The sequence below is a fragment of the Macrobrachium rosenbergii genome, chromosome 8, assembly GCF_040412425.1.
Source record: "Macrobrachium rosenbergii isolate ZJJX-2024 chromosome 8, ASM4041242v1, whole genome shotgun sequence".
NCBI lineage: Eukaryota > Metazoa > Arthropoda > Malacostraca > Decapoda > Palaemonidae > Macrobrachium > Macrobrachium rosenbergii.
Window position 1 is genome coordinate 44,238,314 of NC_089748.1, and position 12,182 is coordinate 44,250,495.

General features: G+C 35.1%; 1 protein-coding gene across 1 annotated transcript in view; it reads left to right on the forward strand.

The window, feature by feature from the left end:
* Sbf (SET domain binding factor) overlaps positions 1–12,182 on the forward strand; it is a 67,845-nt gene that overhangs the window by 9,550 nt on the left and 46,113 nt on the right. Inside the window, exons 2-9 of the mRNA XM_067107637.1 lie at positions 6,308–6,393; positions 6,740–6,895; positions 8,268–8,408; positions 9,422–9,535; positions 9,741–9,846; positions 10,429–10,431; positions 11,150–11,264; positions 12,066–12,180. Coding sequence (XP_066963738.1) covers positions 6,308–6,393; positions 6,740–6,895; positions 8,268–8,408; positions 9,422–9,535; positions 9,741–9,846; positions 10,429–10,431; positions 11,150–11,264; positions 12,066–12,180 — 836 coding nt within the window. The remainder of the gene's footprint in view (positions 1–6,307; positions 6,394–6,739; positions 6,896–8,267; positions 8,409–9,421; positions 9,536–9,740; positions 9,847–10,428; positions 10,432–11,149; positions 11,265–12,065; positions 12,181–12,182) is intronic.

Sequence of the window (12,182 nt, forward strand, 5' to 3'; positions counted from 1 at the left end):
AGTTGGTGTAATACAGTACAGTATATATCTCGGTTGCATTGTGTACTAGTATGACAAGAAAATGTCCTACATAAAGGGTTAGAATACAAATAAGGCTTACAGTAAAAGTCTTGTGAATACAAGAAAGGAATCCATGAAGTTATATAAGAATTCCTTATATAGACAGCAAAACACTCTTTAAGATTCAATAGAGCTGTACTGGGCTAGTCTAAGCTTATATATTTAGCGGTGACATAATGGTTAACAAATTCTTTACGTTATTGTGGATTATATTTTATTAAATAAAAGTCCACCACATAAAGAGCAAATGTTTAAACATTGGTGACCTAAAGTGAAAGCCTAGCTCATAAAGAACAAAGGTTTAGCAGTGGTATATAATCTAAAATAAAAACTCAGACACAGTCTTAGTGCATGATAAATTTCAGATCATGCAGATTTTTACTTAGCTTAACTACCTAGTCTTTTCTGGAATAACCAAACTACCCAGTTTTTTCAGGAATAGATTCAGACTCAATATGTCCGTTCAAGTAAGCCATGTTACTGGATTTATTTCTTTTTACACTCATGAACTGATGGCTTGTCAAAAAGTGGCACTAATGTGCTTTTAGCACAAGCAGTGGTGTGTAAAAGATTCAGAAGTCTTAATAAAGGCAAAGTGTTGTAGGCAGATTGTAACTTACCCTTTTAAAGTAACTTATCAGAAATTTTCCTTAATGCAGGAAAACCTGTCCATTGCTTGATCAGAGACGTTCAGAACTGAACATACTGGATGTTTTTTAGAATCGTCAAAACATATTCTTTAATTTGATCGTGTAAAACACTAATACTGTAGTACTGGTAACTAAGTTTTCCCTAACTCAGTTTATCTGTGATTTAATTGAGTTCATAGATAGGCCAACCAATGCCTTTTGATAGCTTTTATGCTCCAGTCAGGTATAAATTCACTGTCAACAAAAACTTGATGCTGTGGGTACAATCCTGCATTTGTATGAATAAGATATATCTTATTGATTTTTATACTGTATTAACTTGACATGTTAAATGTCAAATAACAGGGTTAGGCTACTCCTCTAATATGTGAAAGATCTCTCAGGAGTGGGTTAAATCCATGCACCGCTCGCTGATGCTATGCAGTTTTTTGGAATCTCTTTCCCATCAGGGTTATATATAGCTGCTGCTAGTTCCTCATTGGATGGGTCAATATTGTACTCGGCTAGCACTCTCCTAGGCCCGCGTTCGATTCTCCAGCCGGCCAATGAAGAATTAGAGGAATTTATAGCTGCTGCTACCTTTATTATGCCAAGTGAATACCTGTTTTATAATCCATTGTGTCCCAAAGATAGTGGAATATCCTATTTTTCTTCTAAGGGTTGTCTTATACTGAAAAATTGGCACATCATCTACCTCTCTTCTCCATTTGCTCATATTATGTAGTACATCTCACTCACAAAAATCTTTTACTCTATATATATTTTGCAGTCATCTCTTATGACTCCATCTCTTACATGGATCATCAGAATATGTAATGTTTACTGGCAGTTAACACAGTATCTCTCTCTCTCTCTCTCTCTCTCTCTCTCTCTCTCAGAAAATACAATTGATGTACGGTACTCTATCAGGATTTCCAGAAGCTGTTTGACTAGGGGCCATATAAGAAGATTAATGCAAAGTAAGAGGTCTATAACTATAATATGTGAAGTTGTAAACAGCATAGAAGATTAACCAAATGTAGTAACGAAAAAGAGTTCTCATCATTATGACATTCTCAGCAAAAATTCCTGCAGTGGTGTACCTAAGAGTTACTTGCTTGGTCCTTTGCTCTTTGTAATCTATGGAATGACGTGGAATTAGGGATAACCAGCGAAGCAATCTGGTTAGCTGAAGACAGAAACGTGTATCCTTGCTGATAATGATACAGCATTAAAACAGTTACAAAAAGACCTGGAGAAAATAGATGAAAGGTCAGGAAGAGGCATATGCATTCATTCGCATATTTATAAAAACAAGAATACCTACAAGTAACCTGCTTAGCAAGAACATAATTACCATCGAGAGAAGGATTTAGGAGTCATCATCTGGAGTGACTTGAAAGCTCATAAAAATAAAGCCCAGAAAATTATAGGTTACAGCATCAATTTAATTTTAAAGGAAAAAGGAAATGGTTTTCACCTTATCTAATGCACTAGTTAGACCCCACTTACAGTATCCTGTCCTGGGCACCATTCCACAGTAAGAAAATAAAAAGATTAGAAGAAATACCAGCAAGGGCAACCACTCTAGTACCCTTGGTCAGACATCTTAGAAACTACAGGAAGCTAGAATGCCTCATTTGTGCTCTGTAGAAAAGCATTGGTTAAGAGGTCACTTGATAGAAACTAGGATACTTAAAGGTATAAATAACATGCAGTAGACTACGGTCACCAATTATCCTTAGGTAGGAAGCTGACTGGAACTAACGGATGGAAAATGAATAAAGTAAGTTTCAATGCCAAGCACTGTGAGGACAAAAGGGCCATACCTTTTCATAAAAGCGATGTTATGGGGAGAAATCCTCCACTTGAAATGAATGAGAATGAGCCAGTAACAAACAAGTCCCATTGCTTTATTAATCATAGATTGGGTAATAGTAGGAACATGACAAAAATATCTCGTAGCAGTTAAGAAATAAATTGTTAATCCATGTACATACTCCATTGCTCCATGTAATATCCAGTATATGATACTGATTAACATGGCTCTATTTTCCGGGCATGGTAATTGGTACAGAATGCTGGTTTGTTACTGAGTCTGAGGAGTAAAGGCCCTGCTATCTTTTTTCCTATCTTCGAACTATCATCTGGTTCTTAGACTGTAATCTTAGAGGTTCCCATTTTGGTAGTGTTCTAGTTTGTTTGTGAGCATCTTCAATTTACAAAATTGGTTAGTGTGAGTTTTTGTGCATTGAGATGTGTTTTATTGGGTACACTGTAATGAACTGGAATTCCTGTTTTTCCTGAGACTGTATTCACGTATATTGGCATAAAACCTGCAGGCCTCACTCTGAGGATTTGAAAGTGGTTGATGCTTCACGCATTTGTTTTCATAAAATGTTGATTAGTATGTCATCTCTACTGTCTGGTGGAATATTGGTCAAAGGCAAAGGGATCTACCTTTGAAAAGAGGTACAAGTAGATGCATTTGGTGGATAGAAGAGGATTCCATATCTGTTGTGATAGAAGCTGTAGTGGCCCCACTCCAAAGTTGTCATGACTTCTTGTCCTGCTGAAAACTGATACAGACCTGAGATTGATCTGATCTGATCATGCGATGAGAAGGGTAAAATACCAGTAAATTAAGTAGCTGGGAAAGTTCAGATGATAATGGAGAAAAGGTATAGATGAAGACTTGTGTTAGACAGGAGTTCAAGCAGAAAATGAGCAAGAGGAAAGAGACAGGAGAGAATTTATTAGAAGTGTAACATGGTAAAGGGAAAATTTGCCAGAAGTGTTGAGGATGATGAATGAAAAGACTCTTCCATATAGGTTATGCTGGAATATATTAAGTAACCCTGTGGACAAAGCAGAACTACATCCTAAAGACCTTGAGGCTAAGTTATCTTCGCTTGATTTTCCTCTTCTTGCTGCACAGTATTTTGTCACAACTTAACAAATGCATTTCATTCGGTGTATAACAAAAGAATCAAAGATAACCTTTGTAAGATGGGTTGGCAAAGGTGCAGCTGAGTCTTCCCCAAAACTTTTGAAATGTCTTTCAGGTGCTTTCTCTAAAAATACAGTTATTCTAATTTTTTTCCCTTTTAAATGGTATTATCTTGATGGGATGAACATTTAATATACTGCATCTGTTCCTAAGGATTCCATGTTAAAATGTTGCAACAATTGCGGACCAATATGCTATTTGTTCATCTGGTGCTCTTAAAGGTTACTGAAGAATTTGTCTTAGGCCCTTGCTAAGTACTTAACTGTAGACATTTACATTGCAACCAGTAAGCTTACAGGATGTGTGGGGTACCTTATGGTGCTCCTTTTATATATCTTTGAATAGTTATGTTCAGAACAACTGCAACAGTGAATATGAGTCCAGACTCGTTTAGAATGACTTTAGCCTTTCCGTTGATTTGTTTAAGGATAAAGGTCAGCCAATGTATAAACTTACTGGAGTGTTTGACTGTTTAAAGTGACTCAAGGAGGAAGGAGTTCTTGAATTTATAGTGGTTCTAGATCTATCGTAACCAATGCTCCACAGGATAGTGTTTTGGAATCCTTGTTGTGGTAGTGTGATCTAGTGATTGAATTTTAGAATAAATTAGTTTAGTTGCCTCCAATACAAAATTATTAATATTAACAGAGATTTAGAATGGATTCATGACTCTGAGCAGTCAGTGGTGAATGGGCTAAACTCGACTAAACTAATATCACACTGATTATCTGATCATGTACCGTTATCACACACTGATTCACTTTGTATAGTGACACTACAGGCCACATCCTTCAGGTTCTTTGTTCTGCTGTTAATCAAATGTTCTCTCATTTGTTTATCGGGTGGTACCGTATGAATTTTCCAATCAACAGTAACTGTGATTTTAACCAGCGCCGGGAGATATCCCATTGGCTCATCTTTCAGAAGGGATAGCTATTTCTGCCACATCCTTAATGTATTTATGCCTCAGCTTTCGCATCTTTTGTTCTGCCATTATTAATATATTCTCGCATGTGGGTATCTGGTGGCATTGTGTCCTTTTTCCTGACGACAGCAACTGCAATTTTGACAGTGTAATTTTAGCCTGAATTGGGAGATATCCTATTGGGTCATCTTTCAAAAGTTATGGATATATCAGTGGGGAACTTCCACTTTCACTTAATGCCTGCACCTTTGGATTTGATGCTCAGTTTGTAGAGTTCCAGCTTCCATATTCTGATATGACTCTACCCTTGTCATACTGTCCAGTACCACGGGTTTTGTCTAGGACTACAAACCAGTAGAACAAGTCATCCTGGCAGGGTTATGGATGTTGATGCTTGTTATTTTGGAAACTATTTTTTATTGTTAAAACAATTGTATGCCCATACATGTATATCACATGGTTTTATTGTTAAAACAATTGTATGCCCATACATGTATATCACATGGTTTTATTGTTAAAACAATTGTATGCCCATACATGTATATCACATGGATTTGATAATTTTTTTTTTATCTGTATATTATGCTGCTTTTCCTCGTACTCATATATGGACAGCCTATCCTTTTGAAGCATGGATTGCAAGTTGAAAGTATTTTGAGCTTGTCACTTATGTTTATGATGAATTAAATAAAACCTGAAGAACATGCACTATCAACTAAACTTCTTATACCGTACTTGTTGAGTATGTTGAGGAGTTTGAAAGCAAAATCATTAGGAAAAAAAAGGAAAACTCGCCCTTATTGTGGCCTATAATAAAAGTTTTTTTTACAGCTAGAGCAGTTGACAGTTGTTAGATGTAGTAATAAGGAAAATACTTTTTGTATATTTTGTATTCAACCAAATAAAACTGGTTAAAAAAGAATAAAGGTGAGGGATCTTAAAATGGGAAAGTTGAAGGTTTGGAAGATTGAAGGATAATTTGAGGTTGTGGCAAGTGGTAGTTTGACGGCTATAAATATAACTGACTCAGGAAATGAAATTTGTAGAAATGACTGAAAGAAGAATGAACTTGCTCATGATTTGCTTAAGGAATTTTGATTTAAGGGAAAATGACATTTGAAAGATTGGAATGCTTACAAAGTGTCAGTGTAAATAAAATGAAGAAGGAAAATGTGATCTTGTATCTCATAACAAAATGTGGCTCACAAGGTATAAAAAAAGGTGGAAATGAAGGGGAAGAAAATGGGGAGAAATTCTGTGGCATGCAGGAAGAAAAGTAGAATTAGCCACTGAGTAACTTGTCCAGTGGCTTCAAAAGAATGGTGTTTCCTGGAGGGTATTTGCTCGAGACTAGGTGCAGTTTCAGTGTAATGAACTATGCATAATTTGTGGATACAGTATGATTTTGTTATTGCTTATAGGATTCTCATTAATTGCAAGTACAATATTGTACACCGTAGGGAATTTTAGAGATGATAACATTCTTGCCAGAATTTTCTATTGATGGCTTGCTAGTACAATTTATATAAAATTCATTATGCTCTTGAAAAAAAAAAGTCATAAAAAATTTGTATGGGCATCTTCCTAGTACTGAATGCATAGAATTTGGTAGGCTCATGAAATAGAACATAAAAGAAGTGTATGTAGAGAAAATGTGCAACTTTAGACTTCTTCACATTACAGGGAATGGGATTGGCAGCGGAAGAATCATCCAGCGTTTCCCTGAGCGGGACTGGCCAGATACCCCTTTTATTGAGGGCCTGGAACTGGTATGTATGCTGTACAATGTTAAGGATGAATGTTGTCTGTATTATACCATAAAATTTCAGGAGGCTACTGTAGTTGTATTTTCTTCTTGAACTGTTAAGAAGTTGTAGTATTTTAAGGATCAGTATTCTGTAGAATGTTGTGTGGCATATGAATATGTATTAAATTTTCCACTACATGGCATTCTTGGCGTATTGTCTTAACAGTTGCTAGCAGATTTTTAGTTGTAGAGTTAATATCTGTTGTACTACTGATTTGAGATATCATTTACAATTGAATGTTATTTTACTAGACTTTGAGGTTTTCCTTTCATCATAGTGCCTAAATTTTCTTTTTTTTTTCTTTTAGTTCTGTCAACCACAAGGGTGGACATTATCTACGGAAAGACAAGAGCCGAAATTCTTTGTTTCGGTGCTGACAGACATTGATGCCAACCGTCATTACTGTGCCGTTCTATGCTTCAATGAGGCTGCTTCTATAACTCCCAGTAAACCTACTGATGAGGTACATGTCCTAATGCATTTCAGTTAAACTTGTTATAGTGTTTTGAATACAGGATGTGAGGTACAGAATTAGGATGTATGAGACTTGAAGGCTTAATATGCAAAACCATAAAGAAAATGTCTAAGGATTACATAAACTTGCAGTGAAACAAAGGTGTTTTTAAATAATTTTTTCCACATATGCACTATACAGTATGCTACTACCCATGTTGAAAGAAGTTGTTTAGGAGAGCAAGGCAGCAGTTTGTTCATAGTGCAAATACTAAGCAGAAAAGAATCATAAAAAGGTTTGTATGAGCTATATGAAAAAATTGTCATGGAAACAGATACCTACATTGTTATGTCAAAAGGGTAGGTTTGTTAGTAAAAACATTGGTCCACTGTTGAGTATCATGTAGGCTATGCTGTACAGTACTTGAGAGCCAAGGAGAAAAATTTAATGTAAGCTAATTTCTTACTGTTGTGACATACCAAAGCTAAAAACGATATTCCCTTGGTCCTTTGAGCTCCAGGAGTCATCTTCCCCAGCACCTCATTCCTAAGGGTTGTTTTAGGAAGATGAAATGTTATTGCATCCAGTTTCAAGAGAAGGGAACAGGTTTTTGCCATTTGAGTGGTAGTTGGATCCTAAAGCCTTGAAGACTGGCTACTTTTGGACCTCTCATTCTTAAGAGACAGACTTCTGGGGTTATGAGCATCTACAGCTCAACTGTACTGTACTGTAAATGGAAAAAGTATATTCCAGCTACTTGCCTTACTCAATGGGAGTTCAACTACTTGAATTACTGCATAAGAACTTGGAGGATACATTATTTGTGATCTATTCTGTTACCTCCTCAGGTGATTCAGTGTATCCATTGTCCTGTGCAAATGCTAGGAACTTTGACTGCTTGCGCTTCTGCCTAAATTGTGTTATGGGTTCAATATGAGGGATGGGTATGCCATGAAAAATTTCTTATAATTTAAGATGTCATTATGTATCCCCAAACTCATCAGTCATATATTAAATGCAGCATTTGCCTTCCCATTTTTCTGTGTCAGATGTGATCTATGCAATAGCATGAGTAGCATACTTACTTTTGAATGATTGGTCCACAGGTGCCGAAGCCCTCAGTAACTTGTGGGGACAGCACAGCTTCAATTTAGATTTGATGCAGTTGATTTCTTTGTATGAGAAATGAATATTGTTATGAAAACTTAATTTGTAAGCACTAAATTTGCATTGTTATGGAATATATTATTTATATATTGAATGCATGAAAGAAAATGTAGAAGTTATGCTTACTGTACTTACTTTGAAAGGATTTGCAAGTTGTTAGAAAGCCCAGTAGAAGGCCGATCTAAAGTTAACTTACTTTTCTTATAATTTTCAGGAAGAAGATGGCTTGGAGCTTAGCAATGGTGGAGTGCGCACCATGGGACACCCTGTCAACCTTATTACTCATCACTCGATTATGTATGCTCCAAAGTGCCTCGTTCTTATCTCCACCCTCGACTATTTTGAGACCTTTAGGGTAAGTCTGATTCAGTGTGTAAATGTACATACAGTTATAAAGTGAATTTCATTGATTTATTTCACAGTATTATCAGCTGTTTAAATTGTTTTTTGACTTTTTTTACTTTGAATCCTAGCTTAGAAATTGAAAATTCATTGAAATAAATATATTGAAGCTAATATCATCACAAATAGCCTAATTGAATAAAAAAAGAGAATGAATGAGTTTGTGAACCAGCATTAAAGAAAGCCTTAACAGCTTGTAAATGACAATGAAAGAGAAGAAAAAATCATACCATCTCAATGAACGCTGCAAAGACATCACTTGCACCTTGAAATACTGTACAGTATAGGTGCATGCAGTCACGGATGAAAGCCGCAAGAAGTCTGAAAAGTAATTTATCAAAGAAGTAAATGATAAAAATTAGCCCAGTAACTACAACTAGAAATTTCTTCTAATGAATAACAGGTATTGGGCCTCATGAAAGTGGATTTATGTTTAACATGTTTAAAACTTTAGAGAAATTATTGAGAGAGAGAGAGAGAGAGAGAGAGAGAGAATGTGTGTGTGTGTGTTTGTGTTTGTGTGTAAGTGTTTAAATCAAGGAAAGTTCGGGTAAATGACCCCACAAATGGAAATCAAGAAATGAAATAATCAGAAGCTACTGGACTCAGTCATAATAAGGATACAGCTATACATACCCTTGTGAAAGTCTAATAAAACTCTTAATCAGTGAAACTCTGTAAATGTTGAATTTCTCAAAATTCAAGTGATGTCATGCACTAGTCATGATTGTCTAAAGTTTCGAAAGTAATATTTAAGCACACTTCAACTTTTTATCTTCAGTTGTTTGTTTCCCATTTGTATATTCAGTTGTTTCCCACGCAAGAGTGAATCTATTTACTAGCCTTGTCAACTCGATGCTATTTTCTGATTAAACCTTGCAGTTTATAGCTTAGCTTAACAGCTTTGTCAGGCAAACTGGTAAGCGGAAACAGTGTGAAACCTCAAGCTGACACTTTTCATTTCAGAATTGTATGGGTATTGTTTACACGGTATATATGGAGGGGTTGGGGGTGAGCATGGAGACACTTATTGGCAACATGGTTGGTTACGTTCAAGTGCCACCTCCAGGAGGACCGCAGGTAAGAATGTCACATGGTCTTGAACTAACTGTTGATTGTTCATATTTCATTGTAAAATAGTAAAGTATATTCAAGGCTGTAACATGAACCTTGTTTCAAGCAAGATGGAATATCCATCTTGGGTGATACACACTTTCCACAACATTGAGGAAAAGGAAACGATTTACTGGACTGGTAATATATTTTAATGCCAATTTGTTTTCAGGTTCGGTTCAGTATAGGTGCAGGTGACAGACAAGCTCTTCAACCTCCTGCCTCTCCAACACTGCCTGTTACTAGTACCACCGTCCTTAGTCTCTTCAATCAGTTAGGTAAGTTATGAGATTTTATATTTTTATGAATGGAAGTACTGTAGCTTCCTGTTTAATATTACTGTATGTGAATATTTAAATTGCATTAGTTATGCTGTACTGGTATGTAGGATCTGAGTTTTGAGTTCTTTATTTTCTGCAAATTTTTCAGATCTTCACATTACCACTTTGAAAAATTTTTTGTTGACAGAATGGTTTTACATTACAGGAAATTGTTTAATGTAAGGGGAAGATAAGAGACTTCTTTTAGGGTAGCAACATAGATGCAAATATGAGAACTTGTAGTAATAGCTAAGAAGATACTGTTTAAAACAAAATAGAGTTGGGATGACAAAACAGTTAATTTTTCATATATTTTCTTGATTGCTTAATGGGTTTGTATAAAAAACTTTTGTTATAATATCTCATATTGATTAGTTGTGAACTAGAAGCATTCTCATCTTGTCAGCTACAATTTCTTTGGTGCTGAGTTGCAAATTTTGTGCTTGACAAAAAATTTTTACCTTTCATGTTAATTGTTCTGACCGAGCAACCCTTTATAGGAGGCAAATTTTCTGTAGTGCCTTACATGGCAAATAGTAGGCAGTGTTCAAGGAACTTTCTGTCACCCTGTAACCCCCATTTGAGTTGCTCTGTTTTTTTTATACTATTTGCATATTTTTTTATGCTTTCTCATTAGTTATAATTTTTTTTGTGTCCTTTAATAAGAACTTTCTGTGAAGCAGACATACAATGTTGAGTTTTGATTCAGTATTCTGGATAAACTATATTCTGTAGTAAAATTATGAAAAATTAGTATTGTGAGGGCTATGAAATCTTTTAGGTGAGAAGGATAGGTTACTATAAGCAAGGATAGGTTACTATAAGCTAGTGAAGGGTAGGATGTATTAAGAAAGAGTTTTCATTCACTTGAATGAGGACATAAGAGAAAATTATATTTTTGAAAGTGGATTTTTTGTTAATCACTATGCATTGAAATGCATTTTTTGCAGTTTATCATTCTAATAAATTCAAAATAGAATTCTGATGAAATATATGTTATACTCAGTCATGACACCTCACTATATTAAAACACATCAGTTGTTTAAATGACCTCGATAGGCCCCAAATTAAAGCTATTTGGCAGTGACAGTAATTGATTTATGAAAGAAAATGTTAGATACTTTGCCACAAAGCCCAGATTACTGGACTTGCTAAAAGAATTTTGTCAGTAAGTCGTACAAAAACTGTACTTGGTAATGTTAAGGAAAAAATATTTATTTACCGAAACTAAAGCACCATCCTTTTTCAGTATCAAAATAAGCTGATTCTATTCTCTGTCTAGTCTGTCCACACAAGATTCCTCTGTTTCATAGTCAGTCCTATAGCAGACTCACCGAATCGTGCCATGCTTTGAAAGCTCTTCTGTACCCTTTTAAGTAAGTTTTATATTATTTCAGAAAACTATCGTTTAAGCTACCAATTTAATGGTTACATTAAAATTTGTAACCCTACTTTGTATTGTGTACACATATTGGTGAAAGAGAAGATTGAATTTAAATGATGCCATTGTCTGGTGACAGTCTAAGGTGACTGAAATTAAGCAGATAAATTATGATAATATGTTGATTAAAGTTTGTGTATATTTACATGTAATTCAAGGAATGCTTTTATATATTATGAAAATAGGGTAAGCATTGGTCTGTTACAAATTCTGTATAATTAATAAAATCGTTGTCTGCTCTTTTACTCCAAAAGGATTTAATGAATATTAGTATATTAGTTTCATGAGAAGCTCGTTATGTTAATGGGGTTTTGTAAAATATGGATTAATTATTTGCTAATCTGAATTTTGTCAAATCTCATAGCTCAGCAACATTTTAGTTTATTGACAAGTTTAGAGGAAGGCACTAAATACTCAGAAATTTGTTTATTATTTATTGACTACCTTCCAATATCAGTTTTGTGTATGATTTTTCAAAGACTGTTTTGAGGTAAGTTCATGATTATGGAAGTGGCAGAAAAATAAAGTATTGTGATTAGATCTCACGAGACGTTTAACTATACAAAGAGGACGTAAAGTCAGTGGCAATGATGATGATATTGTATAGCCAGTAGTGATGAACAGTTTGAAGCCTGCATTAAGTTTTGCTTTAGTTAGTGTTGGGGTTATGCATATTGCAAGGAACATAATGCTGACTTAAAGAATAGTTAACTATAATTATGCTATTATTTTGCAGGTACTCCCATGTTTACATTCCAATTCTTCCAACCTCCTTAGTTGAAGTTCTTTCGACTCCTACTCCTTTCATTATGGGAGTTCATTCTTCCCTTCAACATGATATTGCTGAACTGGT